General features: G+C 39.8%; 1 protein-coding gene across 1 annotated transcript in view; it reads left to right on the top strand.

Annotated features, from left to right (window-relative positions):
• Window positions 1-733: 733 nt before the first annotated feature.
• The window catches only part of PTPRO (protein tyrosine phosphatase receptor type O), a 113,746-nt gene continuing 96,168 nt past the window's right edge, over window positions 734-18,311 (top strand). The window contains exons 1-3 of the mRNA XM_075553329.1: window positions 734-847; window positions 5,396-5,669; window positions 18,122-18,280. Of these exons, the coding sequence (XP_075409444.1) occupies window positions 734-847; window positions 5,396-5,669; window positions 18,122-18,280 (547 nt within the window). The remainder of the gene's footprint in view (window positions 848-5,395; window positions 5,670-18,121; window positions 18,281-18,311) is intronic.

The raw sequence follows: 18,311 nt of genomic DNA, 5'->3' as shown, positions 1-18,311 counted from the left end.
TACGCGATACAGTTTATTATATAAAAGAGGTGGACAATCTACGAGATGTGGCTGTTAGATACTGTTAGGTGCCATGAATTCCATCACAGCTGATAATCACTTTATGTGCAACACCACTAAGCACGGTCTGATGGATCCTGCACCAGCTTCAGACTCAATGCTACATTTGAGCTCATTGCTGCCGCCACTGTGTCCTTCTCAGAGAACTGGTTCCTCCTGGCAACACGTCCAAGGTACATGAGATGAAGTCTCCTATTCTTTTGCTTCCAAAAAGTTTGCTGACTGTACTTCTTCCAACACCGCTTTGTTCACTCTCCTGGAAATCCATGGTGAATCCAATATTATTCAGAACATCAAAATTCTAATGCATTGATATGTTTCTTCCTTGTTCAATTCTCATATGTAGATTCAAAAACTTCACTGCCGTGGAATTGATTCACTGTGAAGTGACCCTTTAGGACAGGACTATAACTGAGAGTAACAAGTCTGATCCTTCTCCTGTGGAGTAGCTGGTGGCTTTGAAATAGTGACCTTGAGGTCAGCCCAAAGTGTAACCACAACACCACCTGGGTTTCATTTACATTGATGGAAATTATATTAAAGAGTAACTTTATGCCTTTTATGACTCTATTTTCCTCTGCCTGATTCTTCCCTTCCGATGTGTAAATCCCTGCTTTTCCAGATTAGTCCTCACCAAGTTTGTCCTTAGAGAATTGTACGGAAAGCAGGAGAGATGGAGGGAAAGAGAGCTAAAATTGGAATGGAGAGGAGTTTAAAGGGAAAGGGACACTGGACAAGGGAGGAAGCTGGGAGTGTAAGAATTGCGGAAGACTCGGGGGACACTGAGGTATCCCCTCGGGCCTCTAGCTATGCTGAAACTGGCTCGGCGGCATTATCCCCCTGGCCGTGTTCTGATGGGACTAAAGGACCGAGCACACGCCACACTTGCCAGCTGGAAAGCTTGGAGCAAGCACTGCTGCAAGACGTATTGTGACTTAAAGGGACAAGCCTTGGGAGGGACCAGAAGTACATTCCGTTCTAGAGTTTCCTGTTCTTTTTCACAGTGTCTGCTTCTCCGGGGATAAATCCTGTGCTGGGCAGTCAATTCCAACACTTAGTTTCCTAGGCTGTAGCCTTGATGAAATAGACTTCCACATCTTTCTCCCACGTAAGGCTGGTGGGTTTTGAACTCCCCACTTTGGGTTAGCACTTAACTACCAGGTGAACCCTTATACTACCAAATCCCCAAGCCAAACCCCTGAAGGAGTCTCCCAGGCTGTAAATCTTTGCCAGAGTAGATAGTCTCCTTTTCCTCACAAGAAGCGGCTGGTGAGTTTGAACTGCTGACCTTTTGGATTAGAAGACCAATGCTTACTCTTTATGAGTATAAGAACCATAAAAGCTAGGTTTCTAAAAAACCTGAAGTTAAAATAAAATATAGTAGTATAGTTATATCTCTATAGTCCATGTTAAGGTATGCATATGTACTATATGCTTGATTTGGCTGCTGACAAATTGTAAGGTCACAAAATCAATGAAAAATAGATCAATTCTCAAGAAGTCTGTGCCCACATACAGTTAATTCAATCAGTAATGCTTTCGCTCATTTAACAAACCCCTATCTATGACGTACTGTATGTCAGACTTCATGTTAATGGATTAAACCAACAGAGTAAGACAAGCATGAGCTGTAATGGAGCTTTATGTTTGTTTCATTGTTTGGTGTGTGTGTGGGGTGTGTGTGTGGGGTGTGTGGGGTGTGCGTGTGTGTGTGTTGGTAGTTGTTTAGATCAGTGGTGAAAAGCTACACTAGGTGTGTAATCTTGGGATTGAAAATAATCATACCTACCACATAAGATTGTTTTGAATAATAAATGATATGAATATGTTCCAAAAATGCCTAATACCTAGATACTTGTAGGTCCCCACTAAGTTTCAGCAGTTTTTCCATACCACTCTCATAGAAGAGAAATTTCAGACTCAGATCAATTAAATAACTTACCCAAGATACCTCAGACCTTCAGAAGATGTAAAAAAGTCTTGAGTGGTAACATATGTAAGCCTTGTTTGAGACCAGAGTGTAAAAGGATTAACTCGTACCATCCAGAAACACTGGGGGTGGGGGGGAGAATGAAGTTTTAATAAAATAATTTTATTGGGGACTCATACAACTTTATCACAATCCATATATACATCCATTATGTCAAGCACATGTATATATTTGTTGCCCTCATCATCCTCAAAATAATTGCCTTCCACTTGAGTCATTGGTATCAGCTTCTCATTTTTTCCTTCACTTCCTGTTTCCCCCTCCCTCATAAACCTTTTATAAATAATACACTGCCCAACATCTCTCTTCACCCACTTTTATGTTGTCTATCCCCCAGGGAGGAGGTTATATGTAGATCCTTGTAATCAGTTCCCCCTTTCTACCCAACCTTCCCTCCATCCTCCCGTTATCGCCACTCTTACCACTGGTCCTGAGGGGTCCATCCACCCTGGATTCCCTGTATTTCCAGTTCCTATCTGTACCAGTGTACATCCTCTTGTCTAGCCAGATTTTTAAGGTAGAATTGGGATCATGATTATGGGGGTTGGGGGGAGGAAGCATTTAAGAAATAGAGGAAAGTTGTGTATTTCATCCATGTTGCACTGCACTCTGACTGGTTGTCCCCACGACCCCTTTGCAAAGGGATATCCAGTTGTCAACAGATGGGTCTTGGGTCTCCACTCCACACTCCCACTCATTCAGAATGATATGATTTTTTGTTCTTTGGTGCTTGGTATCTGGTCCCTTCAACACCTTATGATCACACAGGCAGATGTGCTTCTTCCTGTGGGCTTTGTTGCTTCTGAGCTAGATGGCCACTTGTTTATCTTCAAGCCTTTAAGACCCCAAACACTGTCTCTTTTGATAGCTGGGTACCATCAGCTTTCTTTACCACATTTGCTTATGCACCCATTTGTGTTCAGCAATTGTGTCGGGAAGGTGAGCATCATGGAATGCCAATTTAATAGAACAAAGTTTTCTTGCATTGAGTAAGTACTTGAGTGGAGACCCAATGTCCATCTGCTACCTTAATACTAAACCTATAAATGTATGCACATAGATTTATTTCCCCATCATCATATATAAATATATTTACATATGTACATGCCTGTATTTAGGCCTCTATAAATTCCCTTTGCCTCCTAGTTCTTTCCTCTATTTCCTTTTACTTTCCTCTTGTCCCACTATCAGACTCAGCCTTCATTTGGGTTTCAGTAATTCCTCAGTTACATTACCCTTGATCACTCCCTACCAAGCCTCCCACCCCCTCCTTGCCACTGGTTTTGAATCATTCATTGTTCCCTTGTCCCTGGGTTGGTTAACACCACTTCCTTTCCCCCTTCTCCCCCTCTCTGGGGACCAATGCTTCTGAAGGAATGTTTGTTTGTTTTTATCATTTTATTGGGGCAATGAATGTATAAGGGTGCTTTACTCAATTGATGTATGTATGGATTGTGATAAGAGTTATATGAGCCCCAACAAAATGATTTATTAAAAAAAGAATTAAATATAAATAAAGAGAAGAAATACATACATACATACATACATACATATATACATTGTGTCAAGCACAAGTATTTTTGTTTATATGCTGTCATCATCATTTTCAAAACATTCTTTCTAATTGAACCCTTTGTATCAGCTTATTTCCCCCCTGCCCCACCCTCCCATATGAACCTTGATAATTTATAAATTATTAATATTTTTCATGTCTTGCACCAACTGCTGCTGTCTCCCTTCACCCACTTTTCTGTCGTGCATCCCCCTGGGAGGAGGTTATATGTAAATCATTGTGAAAAGGAATTCTTAAACCAATTGACACCTATGATTCTTTGCTTATTCCATATACCTTCTTCTCGAGATTTGGACTACTTTAAGTCCAACTGTTGACTTTTCAGTACATGCCACAGATACTCAGTCTACTTCCTCTTTCAGCATTTTACATTCCTGGATTAAACAGTTGGCTGCCAAGTAAGACACTGGCACTTTGAATCCAACAGCCTCTCTTCAAGAGGAAAATGTGGCAGCCTCCTTTCGTGAAAGTTATAGTATTGGCAGTGTAGCAACAATGAAACTCAAAACCTTCCTCTAGTTCTTGAACGCTTCCTCCCCACCAGTTATCATGATCCCAATTCTGCCTTGCGGACCTGGTTAGACCAGAGGATGCACAGCGGTGCAGTAGGGATCTGGAAACACAGGGAATCTAGGACAGATGAACCCCTCAGGACCAGCGGTAAGAGTGGTGACACTGGGTGGGAAGGGGGTGTAGAAAGGGAGAACCGATCTCAGGGATTTATGTGTAGCCTCCTCTCTGGGGGATGGGCAACGGGAAGGTAGGTGAGGGGAGACGCCGGGCAGTGTAAGATAAGATAAAATAATAATTTATAAACTATTAAGGGTTCATGGGGGAGGGGGGAACAGGGAGGGAGGGGGAGGGGAAAAAGGAAAATGAGCTGATTCAAGGAACCCAAGTGGAAGGCGAATTTTGAGAATGACGAGGGTAATGAATGTATAAGGGTGCTTTACTCAATTGATGTATATATGGATTGTGATAAGAGTTATATGAGCCCCAACAAAATGATTTATTGAAAAAAGAATTAAATATAAATAAAGAGGAGAAGAATTTTTTTTTAAGTTACAGCATTGGTACAGTTCTACTCCGTTGCTGTAAGGTCTCTGTGGATCAGAATTTATTTGATGGCAAGGAATACTCTTCCGTGAGTTCCCCTTGGGTGGTACAATTAACCACTTGACTACGAGAGAAAGGCTGGTGGTTTCAAACCCACTTATAGACACCTTGTTTCCAAACATTTATACCCTTGAAAGTCCTGTGGAGGCGAGTGTTACTATGTGCACATGGGATCCACATGAGTTGGATTCAACTTCAGAGCAATTGGGTGGAAGTGGGATACATCTGTTGGGGAGAGTTTTATGGATTTTCAGTCCTGATACATTTTTCCATTTAGAAATTACAGGTGGGCAGTGAATAAGGAAATAGTGAAACATTTTTTCAGCATGCCTGAAACTGAGGACATCTCTGGAAGATAAGCATCAAGATGACATTCCTTCACTACTTATGTATTCACGTGACATTTATGTCAATTACATGACACAAGTCATCAAATGGAAGCAATTTTTATGTGGAGAAATATCCTCAAATAAAACTGAAAAAATCATTAGTTATGCCAGTTAATCTTTCAGTATTTCTTTAACTAAAATGCACATGTAATTTTATTTTACTAAGTAATGCTTATCACAAATACTGTTTTTTAGTTATGCTAATATATTCGTATTGCTCATAATTGGAAGTGACTTTGATTTCCTTTTTTCTCTTTTCTTAAACAGGATGCTATAACTTTCCATGTAACCGTCCAAGATGACAATAATATCATTGTCTCTTTGGAAGCTTCAGATGTCATGAGTCCCTCATCTGTATATGTTGTGAAGATAACTGGCGAATCCAAAAACTACTTCTTTGAGTTTGAGGAATTCAACAGCACTTTGCCTCCTCCTGTTGTTTTTAAGGCCAATTATCATGGACTTTATTATATAATCACTCTCGTCGTGGTAAATGGAAATGTGGTGACCAAGCCATCCCGATCAATCACTGTTTTAACAAGTAAGCATCCTGTGTGATATTGCTTCTTGTGTGTGTGTTTAATGTTATTTTTAGTGAAAAGATAAACCGCAAACCCAGCTCCCATTCCATAGTTTCTAGACTTAATGATCCATGATATTGGGCATATTCTTGGTGATGTACCAACACTCTCGTCATTTTTGTTCTATTTGTTTAACTTTCGTTTACTTAAACTTCCTTCTGTTTACCCCTCTGCCAGGCTCCCCCTCTGTGTTTCAAAATAGCTATTTTGATTATATGTATATAAAGAGAGACACATATATACATGTATAAAATATAGATATTACAATATTCAAAGGTGACAATCCTTACCTTTGGGCTAAACAGTTATTTAATTTAAAGGGAGCTTCAGAGAAAAATTTCGATCTAAGTTTTGAAGAAAAACTCAGGACCACAGTGTTGGGGATGCTTAGTTTTAATAGATCCATTTGGTCTAGTCACTTCTAGAATTTATATTCTGTTACTCATTTTCACCGTTTTTTCAAGATTCATCTCTGTTGCTGGTCAAAGGGTTTAGCAATGGTAACCAGGCACCATTTAGTTATTATGGTGTGGAGATGGAAGAAGCGGTGGTTTTTGTAAGCAACCAATCTTATCCTCTTGTTCCTGCTCTGAGTTTTGTTTTCTCTTCTTTGTCTTTTGAATAAAGTATCTTCGATGGCCGCTCGTACGCTTTTAAGACTGCAGATTATACTCAGGATTTGGTGATGTAGAGTATAAACTTTTAATAATTATACAAGTATTTTGCTAATTGGTTGGTTTATTCCATTAGGCCATGGTACTAAACCCATGAAACTGTGACCAAAGTCCCCAAACCAAATAACTGCTCCCATGAGGTAATTTGTTATATGTAATTAGCACCAGCATCTGTAGCATGCTCTTCCCCCAGTCCTTTTGGATGTTTTGGTTTTGGTTAATGTTATTTTTGCAAAAGCATACACAACCTAACCTTTGCCCATTTCCCCCTTTTCCCTTTGTACAGCTTATTGACATAAATTACCTAAGTCAAGCTGGATAGAACTTACCCATACTTGGTGCTACTTTCCCCATTATTGCCAAAAACGAAGGACTTCAACCTAGAAAGCATTTCTCCCCAGGCCCCCACTGCCCTCCAGAGCCTCTAAGGGAGATGGGTTTGTGTATTCATCTATTCGTGTCATTTCATAAAAGTGAGAACACACAACATGCGTCTTTTCATAGTTGACTTCTGTTTCTTTGTTAGTGTGTTCAGATGGGACACTAATTGAAAGACAGCCATCCCAGAATGGCTATAGCAAGCAAGTTCCCCCAAAAAAGTGAATTGGGAAATGATAGATCTAGGCAGCAGATCTAGGTCTACACATCCCTATAATACAAAATTACTATGAATACAAACTAAATGCAAGTGATTTCAATGTTCTGCTATAAATACAGCATATTTCCAATGTTTGATGATGTTCTACCATTAGCTTTTTGTTAACCACAAATTTATTTTAAAGCAATAAATATAGACCTCACTGGGGTAGTAGATTTGGGGCCTGGATGATACCTTTAGAATTAATTTATTGTTAATTAGTTGATTTTTAACCTGAACATGTCTTATAAAACCACTTGGCTCTTTAAACTTCAATGGCCAGTGGAGCAAATTCTATTACCAATATTAAGAGCTGCTTACCTAGATTTTCATTTTACTCTCTACTTTCAAATTGTCAAATAACAAGTAACTCTACATTGAGGTTTGGAAGGAAAACTATTCTCTGTGGGGTGGTAGATTTATCACTCACTGCTGTCGAGTCAATGCCAACTCATAATGACCCTGTGGGATAAGGTAAACAAGCCCCTGTGGATTTCTGAGATTGTCACTCTTTGTGGAAATAAAAAGGCTCACTTTTCTCCTGTGGTGTCTTGTATTTTCAAACTGCTGACCTTTCGATTTAGCTGTCCAAAGCATAATCCACTAGAGTGGTTTAATCTCTCTTATATGTCTGTCTGTTTTGTTTTTGTTCTTCAGTGCAAATCTTCCACTACTTGCTATTTTTAAATGGCAGGTCTATTTGATCATTCTGGCCACAATTCAGGACAAGGTCATGATAGTATTATCTGTTAAGATAAAAGGAAAGAGAAACAGGAAGAAATAGTGACTCTGTATAAATGGATTTAAATTCACTAGACTGAGAGGCTATTATTGTGGGAGTCCTGAGTCAGTATCTTCGAGAGCGGAGCAAGATTTAAGGTTTCCGTTTCCTTCAGTTCATCACAGATATGAAATTCTTTTTGTGATGGACTGCTGTTAACCAGAGCTTAGTGTGGACCCAGAAGTGATAGAGTTTTGTTTTGTTTTTGTTGTTTTATCAGACCTTGAGCCTTGTCTGATGAGGAATAGCTGAATTTATACACTGGGCTGCTAACCTCAGCCAGCGGCTCCACCGGACCAAGAAGGGCTTTCCAAACACTCCTGTAAAATTTTAGTCCCAGAAGCCCACAGGGGCAATTCTCCCCTGTCCTATAGGGTTGCTCTAAGTCCGAATCCACTCCACGGGAGTGAGTGATGTTCGTAATGGGGCAGGGGGGGTTCTTCGTTCTGGACAAGCTTCGATTGCCCGCAGACCCCATGCCCTGGATTGAGTGACAGTCTCACCATGGCCACCCTGACTAACCCTTGACAGACAAAACATGTCTCGAGTCTGTGAAGGGTCTTAGTTGGGGCATGGCTTTCTGCCTCTTCCCCAGTAGTAGCCCACTTCTGCTGTCTATAAGAACGGAACCATTGGCCCCCACCATGCCCCCATCTCGTTGGAACAGGCTTCTCTATCATAAATAGAGATATTTGCCCAGGAACTGGAAGGAAAACAATACCTTAAAACCTCTGCCAATGAAAAAGCAAAACAAAAACCCCTGCTAATGGTAGAGAACAAACTTGGGAAGCAAGTCTCTCTATGGGGCCCGTTATCGCCTGTAAGTAGGAGGCACTGAGGCAGGGGCTCATTCAACTCTCCTGAGCTGCTCCCAGCCTTTCTCTTGAGCACCAGGCCAGGGCTTAGGGAAAAGCTGGGGACTAAGTGTGGACTCCATTTGGGTCTGGGACTCCCGGTATTCTAAACCAATAATAGCCCAGAACTTGAGGATGACAGATACATTCTATACCTGCACTGTCAATATGGTAGCCTCTAATTTGAAATTTTATGTAATAAACTTCCAATGAATTTCAATAGCCACATGTGGCTAGTAGCTACCCGAGCAGACAGAGCAATTCTAATCTATTCTTGACCACGTTAGCCTTCTTCGATTTGGTAAAATCTGATTTCTTTTCCCCTGCTTCACCATTTCTTCCTACCCTCTGCCAAAGAGGAAATGGTGTCAGTCTGTTCCCTCCTCGGGGACGCTTGTCCCCTTGTTTGCCTTGCAATCTCACTTCCCTGATAAGAAAGGTTTTGCTTTTATGGGATATTAGACTATTGTCAAGATAGGAGGGACATTGGCTTACAGCTTTTTACATCTTACATGGAATTGGAAACATATACCGAAGACTAAAGAATCAAAATGACTCAGTGATAATATGTTGTCTCTTTCCTTTTATCTCATTTGTGAAAGTCCAATTGCATGATCTCAGATTTTAAGACCAAAAATAATAGATTGGTGATAAACACTGGAGATTCACGTACAGTAGTTATGTGACGCTAGGCATGAGATGACAGTGACATTTGAATTTCAACTTTCTCTTGCATAAAAGAGGGAAATGAAGTACATGATTGCTAAGATTACTATTGAATCAAGCGATTATTGTCGGTTAAGATGTATCTCTTTTACATGTTTATTTTTCTAATGAGTCATTTTTTAAGTTCAGAAGGCATTTGTAGTATTTGCTTAGAGTTGACACATTTCTCTTAAGAATAAAAGGGCATCTTTGTTGAAGTCGTTAGTGGTGTGTGAGACTCTTGTCTTCATGAAATAAGTACTGACAAGGCAATTGACCCAGGGGGAGTCCTTGGATACTTCCCTACAGTGGGTCTGAGGCTGGCGCTCTCAGAGAAAACTGAGACACAGGGCAAGGGATACCTTCCACACAACTGACGAGTGTGCCCAGTTCAAAAGAGAGTCACAGCCCCAAGGCCCCAACATCCACTTCACATCTCATCGACGAAGAGCCCAGAGTGCTTTCAGTGCACTCTATGAAGACAGGGCAGTTTCTCAATAGATCAAATCATAGATGGATCCATTTCTTAGAAATTGAGGAAGTACTCATGCACACAATGGCTTCTCTTTAGTGAAGTCCCAAAGGGAGTAGCTGCAAGCCTTGCAGAACACACAGAGCATAACTCTATGACTATAATATTCTATTAAAATCTGTCATCAGCAAACACAGGAAAGGAAAGATGAAGACTTGAGTCCAGGTGGTAGGTAGTCACCCTTCTGAACCAGAGGAGGCTGCTGCTGGCCACTCATCTCAGTGGACTTTTGGACATAACTGGGGAGTCAAGTCAGGTCACAAATCATCATCAAACCACAGGAATGCAGCTTCTAGTACGCCCCCCCCCCCCACCAATCAGGCATCAGAACGAAGGACCTAATCATGGGTCTCGTTCCCTCTTGAGACCCCTATGCGAAGAGACACATCAGAAACAGGATCACTGGCCCGACTGTTTCCGTGGTTTTTATACCAGCAAAGCAGAGTGATCTCAGAAAGAAGCACCTTTTAGCAATCAGGAGTATTAAGAACAGGGATCATTTTGCTTCCTTTGAACAGATGTTTCTCCCACAAATTGGCTTCATAGTCTCTTTTATGCAATCGTCACACACAGAAATTTTAAAATTCTTTATTCTTCATCTGTCAGAAAACAAAGACAATTAAAGAGCATGAAATGTTTTTCAGTGTGACTATTATATTTCTTTTTGTGGGTAAATGTGTAATATGATGGGAAATGATTATATAAATGTATTTTTAATAAAAGAAAAAAGAGAATATAATGCTAGGACTTCTAGTTCAAAATAACATCACAATTCTCTGCTATGTCACACACTCTTTGCTTCTACCTCCAAGTAAACAGAAAATCAAATGTGCATTTCTTGCCTCAACAATGAAATCGTTAGAAACAGTAATGCAAGGTGAAGCAGTGGGCTCAGACCAAGGGCCTTGTGCTCTCAGCCTGGAAGAAAACAGTGTTGCACGTGGCCCTAGTGGGGTGAGAGGGACCAGAGGCTCCATACTACACAGGGCTTTTCTTCTGCTTGGGAAAGAAGCAAAATTGGGGCCTGGGAAGCAGGGGCACAAACTCAGTTTTACTACCAAGGACCAAGCCCAGTTGTCCTGAGGAAGTGAACCTGTGATCGCTCAGGTCTTACCCACAGTATCAAGAACTCTAATGCCATAGGCCCTTGTCCTAGATCAGGATCCCTGATGGGCTAAAAGAAGGCAATGGCTATATTGTTCAACGACAATCAATAAACAAGAAATAGAGAATGAAAGAGCGAGTAATCCAGAGCATACTCTCTCTGTCTCTCTTTGTCTCTGGGTCTCACTCTGTCTCTCTCTCACTCTTTCTATATATTATATATCTATATACATAGATATAGACATATCACCATATAATCCTTTAACAAGTGGGATAAAGTATATGATGATAACTGGAATTTCCTCATCATTAGGCACAGTGAGACAGTTCAGAGTTATGGAGATGAGAGAGGGTCTAAGAAGGCTGAAGAGCTAAAAAGAAATAAGAATGGCAGAAATAATAGGTGTAATATTTGAAGAGGTAATTATTGGCAATTTCCAGTATTTAAAGAATAACACTAATTCACAGACTGGCGGAGCATTCTAAGGACAGAGTAAGAACATTTTAAAATAAGACCACGGCAGCCCCCAATAAAATGATTTAAAAATAAAGATAAAATAAAATAAGACCAAACCTATACATAGTATGGCAAAACCACAGATTATCAAAAGAAGAATAAAATGTTTAAAATATAGAAAAAGAGGTATAAAATGTAAAATCCAGTAGGAAAATCATCGTATTTACAAAGAAATGACAGATTGACAGGATTCTTTTCTGCAACAATTGGTACCAAAAAAATCAATGGAGCTATATCTTTTAATTATTGTGGTAAATGCTGTCTACCTAGATTTTATAGCCAGATAAACTACTTAAAATAACGATTAATATAAAATATTTTTCTAAAACACAAATCTGAAAAAAATGGTTTCATAAGAAGAATCCACAGGTATGCTTTGAGCATAAGAAATGTGAATACAGATAAAAGGCCAAAACAGAATACAGTGAAAAGAATTATCCTGGAAATGTGGATATGACAACACTGAACCGCAAATGTGTGCCAGAAGATGAGGGCAAACTGTGACATAGAGAAAATCATCAAACAAGCAATGATAAGAACAGGAAAGCTGGTTGAGCAATCACATATAATAAGACAATCACCTCTCTGTAAGAAGACATTGAGACAAAAAGTATTAATTCTCACCTCCCAAACCCCAAAAGTCAAACTCTACCATCAAGTCCATATGGTTCACAGGGGCCCTACAGGCAGAGGGAGAGGGGGGAGTAGACTGCCCTGTGGTTTCCAAGATGTCAGCTCTTCACGGGAGGAGAAAGCCTCATCTTTCTCCCATGGAGCAGCTGGTATTTGAACTGCTTACCTCACGTTTAGTAGCCCAACCCAGAAAACCCTCTCTGCCACCACAGCGCCTTCACACCTCCAAGAAGGGAGAGAAAATGGTAACAGCAAATATTGCAGGAAAAGGGTGAAGAAAAAAGAAGTGTCATACGTGGCTGGTAGATTTGTAAATTAGCACAACCCACTTACACAGCATTTGGGCTTTCTAATACTGTTAGTGGAATGTTGCAAGACTGACAACTTCCTCATTACAAATACCTTCTTTTCAACAACATGAATCATCACTACATACATGAACCCCATTGTTCACATCAGGCACACTGCACAGGCATCAAAGTGACGACACCGACAGGAAGAACCATGGAGAAGCTCGGGATCATCAGCCAAAACACACTCAACTACGGAACGGAACATCAATGGCTCATATGTAAGTTCAGGTGCCGAAAATTAAAAGTTCATGAGAGCCAAGTACAAGCTTGACTATCTCCCTCCTGCATTTAGAGAACACCTCAAGAACAGGTTTGAAGGGCTGAACACTAATAACTGAGAAGACCAGGTCTGTTGTACATTCTTCGAGTACATTCTACATGAAGAACGCAAAAGGGTGGTTTTAAAAGACATGAAAGAAAGAAAATACCAGAGAGAATACCAGAAGACACACTGAAACTTGTTCTTGAATCTAGAAAAGCTAAAAATAATGGAAGAAATTATTAAATAAAAGAGTTGAACAGAAATTTTCACAAGGTCACTCACTGTACCAAAAAGAACTGATCGGCATTCAGCCATCCCAGAGTAGCATATGATCAAGTGCCCATGATTTTGATGAAAGACATATTGCCTATACGAAAACCTTGATCGAAAAACAAAGATTCTGGAATGGGTGGAATCCCGATTTAAGCATTTCAAAACATACACTCAACACTGGAGGCACTCACAAGTATATGCAAGAAATTTGGATGACAGCTACCTGACCAACTGATTGGAAGAGATCCATACCTGTGCCCATTCCAAAGTAATAGAATGAAAAGTTGGAGAACAATATCATTAATATCAAGGATCCCTGATGATGTAGTGTTCACATGGTCAACAGTTCAAAACCACCAGCCAGCTCCACTGGAGACAGACAGGAATTTCTACTCCTGTAAAGGGTAAGTCTCAGAAACCCACAAGGACAGTTCTGCCTTGTCCTATAGGGTCACCGTGAGTCAGGATTGACTCAATGGCAATGAGTTTGCGTGTCTGCCTTGGTTTCATTAACAGCACATGCAAGTAAAATTTTGCTGATCATTCAACAGTGGCTGCGGTTGTACATAAACAAGGAGCTGTCTGAAATTCAAGGCAGATGCAGAGGAGAAGGTGATGTGAGTGACATCATTACTGATGTCAAATAGATCTTGGCTGGAAGCAGAGAGTATCAAGAGATATTTACCGGTGTTTTGTTGACTGTGCAAAGGCATTCGATTATGTGGATCATAACAAACCATGGGTAAACATTATGAAGACTAGAAATTTCAGACCGTTCGAGGCATTGTGCTCATGTGGAATCTGTACACAGACCCAGCGGTTCCAGCAGAACAAGGGAATGGTGTGTGGTTTAAAATAAGGAAAGGTGTGTATCAGTGTTGTATCTTGTCCCCACATCTATTCAATATTTATGATGAGCAAATAATCTGAGAAGCTGAACTAGATGAAGAAGAATGTAGTATCAGGGCAGCATCAGGATTGGAGGAAGGCTCATTAACGACCTGCAATATGCAAGTGATAAAACACTAACTAGTGAAAATCAAAGATTGTAGTCTTCAGTACAGATTGCAACTCAATCTAAAGAAAGCAAAAATCCTCACAATCAAACCAATAGGCAATGTCATGATGAATGGAAAAAAAGACTGAAGTTGTCAAGCATTTCATTTCACTTGAATTCTCATGATACCCATGGAATTAGCCATCAAGAAATCAAACGACACAGTGCATCAGACAAATCTACTGCACGAGACCTCTTTAAACTACCGAAGAGCAAAGATTTCACTTTGAAATCGAAGGGGCAGCTGATCCAAGCAGAGTATTTTCAATCCCTTCATATGGATGTAAACACTGGACAATGAATAAGAAAGACTGAGAAGAATTGATGCATTTGAATTATGGTGTTAGTAAAAAATATTGAAAGTACCCTGGAATACCAGAAGAACACGCAGATCTGTCTTGGAGAAGTATAGCATCCTTCCAAGAAAGGAGGTAAGACTTAGTGGTATTCATGTACCTTGAGCGTGCTGTCAGACTGGTCTCGCTGAAAGGACATCGTTCTTGGTAAAGTAGAAGGTGAAGGAAAGAGAGGATGGCCATCAGCGAGGTGGACTGACATGATGGCTTCAACAATGGGCTCAAACACAGCCATTGTGAGGATCCTTCAGGACCAGGCAGTGTGTCTTTCTGGCCTTATGCAAAAGGCCAGTATCTACTATCAAAACTGACTGAATGGAGCCTAACAACAGGACCGTTGACAATATCCCACAACCCAGCAATTCCAACCTAAGCACAGAAATCATGAAATATTTATTGCAGCATTATTTGTAAAACGTGACTGAGTGACAGCAAGCCAGTCTCCTAAAATATAACAAAGATGTGACTTTGTTTTATATATATATTGGAAAATAAAATATATTTTCTAGAGAAAGTTGTCTATAGATGAGCAAATCCCCAAAAGTGAGGTGATAAAATAAACTACAAAATAGATACTACAAAAGATATGTATAATATGAAGATATTCATATGACATTTGAAAGTATTTAAAACATACTACTTCCCATCGATGTTGGGTCTGTTCCATAAAAATGTAAAAAACATACATGGAGAGATATACATCAAACTCAAAGTAATAATTTACCTGCGACCCTAGAGGGAAAAGAAAGAGAACTGGGCAGGTTATCTGGACATTTTAACTATATTTCATAATGTTTTATTCCTTTGGAAAATAAAAATACTCGAAGCAGAAAAAGCAATGAACAAAATGGATGGTTTCCATTTTCTAATGACTCCGTTTCTCCTTCCCTTCCAGCCTTGTCCCTAAACAAAAGGGGAAGTACGCGGGACAGATTACAGGGAGAGTCGTGAATTAGAGGAGGGTTTACCCTTGTCACCACCGAACAACACCGCTGTAGCTCATAGTGTACCGCTTCCTTCCTACAAAAGAACATTAGCGAGGGAAATAAATGGAGAGAGAGTAAAATATTTTACAGCATGAATTCTCAGTTTTACTGAAAAGAGTTCTTCTGGACTTGAATATGCTGCCATAGTGCTTCTACTTAGACTAGGATTTACAGCTCACTTGGTCATTTACATCGAGGCTGAAGGGACTGTAGAAAAGGCACATGCAAATAGATATATTTTTTAATTCTCTTGGTTTAATATTTAAGTGACTTACAGCAACTCCCTGGCACTCAAATCACAAAATAATCTCTGCTTTAATCCTCTAGTGTCTCTTGAATATCAACGTTTGACCACACCTTTGGTGTATAGACTTGTGCCCCAGGGGTATAAAAGACTGCACGGACTTCTAACTTCTACCTTTGCCTGTTAGTCAACAGAACCCTGGTTAGCACGTGCAACGGGACGGCAGCCATGGAAGGGTTATTGCTCTGTGGCTGCCTTTGGCTGCTGGCTTTGGTTTGGTTTCTCTTAGATCCAAAGTCAATAGCTGAACTGGACAGACTCCGTGGGTTGGTCATTAGGCTGCATTGAAACAAAGAACTTCAAACAGTTAAAACTTCTTTGAGATTAATAGAAAAGAAATATTCAAAGTCCTAGGAGTTTGGGGTTTTTTTTCCTGAAAACTAAATGCGCTCACACAAAGTGTTATCTTTAATAGGAAGAGCAGAGATGAGGCAAAGATAAAATAGGAGCTTCTTAAACAGAGACAAGAGCACATAGTCCTCAGAGGCATGACCATAACAATCTATGCTTCCTTCTTCTTTCACAGATATTGGCTTGCATTTGGGGAATTTTTTAGGAAAAATCAAAGCTTTACTATGCAGCTTCAGCTCTCACTGGGTCTCTACCATCAAAAGCAAGGCTAGGTCAAGAGCCTACAAGGCTAGCAAGTGGCCATCCTCGGTGAAACAATAGCGCTCCGTGTACCTGGAGCAGCAGAAGAAAAAGGCGAGGCAGGAAATGGAAAAGGCAACTGATTGCCTATCTGTTTGCCTCCATGAATACTGCCTCTTTTGTCATGGACCAGAATATGTGCCCAGCTGCCATTAATGAAAACTTTGATCAAAGAGTCTATAAAAGAATCAAGGGGGGGAATGTGAAACAGAATTTCAAACTCTTATGAAATCTAAACCTTCTGGATCTAGGGTGGTGGGACCAACCCCCCAAACTATTGCCCTAAAATAATTTCTAAGCTTTACATAAAAAAATATCCCATAAGTCTTCTATACATAAAAAATTCAGTGGAAAAAAAAACTCTTCCAATGACTCATAGCAACCCTATATAAATTTTGCCTCAAGGCTCTGAATCTTTATGACAACATAAAGTCTCATCTTTCTCTCATGGAGTGGCTAGTGGGTTTGAACCATGGACCAATGCCTAACCCACAGTATCACGAAGGCTCCTTAAACCAAATAATAGTTTAGCTTAATTAAGAAGGCATATTTGCCCTGAATATTGTGCTCTTAAAAACAACAACAACAAAACTATCTCTAGGATATAAAATTGGCAAAAGAATTTCAATGGTTACAAAGAAAGCTTAAGGGGCAGTGAGCTTATGTAAATAGTGGAGGATATTTTGAAAAAATGAGTGTATGAATGTTTGTACTATTTGAAGGATCTAATCACTGTGTGAGTTGTCATGTAGAAATCAATGAAATGTTGCATGACTGTTTATATTTTCACGAAAAAAAAAGTCCCTCGGAGACGCCCTGGAGATGCAGTGCTTAAGCACTCTGCTGCGAACCAGAAGATAGATTTGAACCCTCTGGCCACGCTGCGGAACAAAGATGTGGCAGTCTGCTAGTGTACAGAGTCACAGCACAGAGGACCCTCTGGATCGGTTGTCCTTGTCCTGCAATGTCATGATGAGTCGGAGTCAACTTGACAGCATTGGGCCTAACTGAGTGATAAAATGAAATACAGTCGTCTATGGACGAAGAAAAAAATCAGTAATTATTTGTTATGTGAATTAAGTCAAATTTTGCTTTCTTAAGTTACAGTAACTGAGATTTTTGAAGTCTACATTTGATCAAAGGCTTAGGCATTAATTTAGGTTACAGATGCTATCCAAGAATGCTTTCAGTTATATAACTTTGAATGAAAATGACATTCTTTTTTTTTCTTTAATGACTTTTCTATGGTGCAATTTCTAACTGCAAACCAGACTGATTGAAAGATCTGTAGAAAAAAATACTACAAGGAAAATTTATTTAAGAGGTCCTTAGAAGCTGAGAGGGCTATGACTCATTACAGAAAAATTGCTGGATATTGGGCTATGGATAAGATGAAGACATATTGATCATTGTATATAAAATCAATTAAAATTTTGTGATGGATTCACTACTCAAGTAAAACAGAAATAGGTACAGAACGAGAAACACTTCCATAGTTATCGTACATTATTCTTTCTGTTAGGAGGAACCCTAATCCCCTGAGCATTATGGTGTTCAGGACTCATGGGAAGGAAAAAAGGGAATTTTTGTGTGGAGTTTTAATCTGTCACAATTGACTCAAATGGTAGCTGGTTTCATTTGGGGTTTTAATTCATATTCTCTTTGCTATGTCCAAATATTGATAATTATCTTTGTCTTTCTTTCCTGTTACTCCATCTAATTTCCTCCTTTAGAACCTCTACCTGTAACCAGTGTTTCAATATATGATTACAAACCTTCTCCTGAAACAGGAGTGCTGTTCGAGATTCATTATCCAGAAAAATATAACGTTTTCACGAGAGTAAATATCAGCTACTGGGAAGGTAAAGATTTCCGGACAATGCTATACAAAGGTAAGGCAAACAGAATACAGATGATGGCTGA

Source organism: Tenrec ecaudatus, chromosome 6 (assembly GCF_050624435.1).
Source record: "Tenrec ecaudatus isolate mTenEca1 chromosome 6, mTenEca1.hap1, whole genome shotgun sequence".
In the NCBI taxonomy this organism is placed as follows: domain Eukaryota; kingdom Metazoa; phylum Chordata; class Mammalia; order Afrosoricida; family Tenrecidae; genus Tenrec; species Tenrec ecaudatus.
The sequence above is the reverse complement of the archived record's forward strand: the minus strand, read 5'-3'. Positions and strand labels throughout refer to the sequence as shown.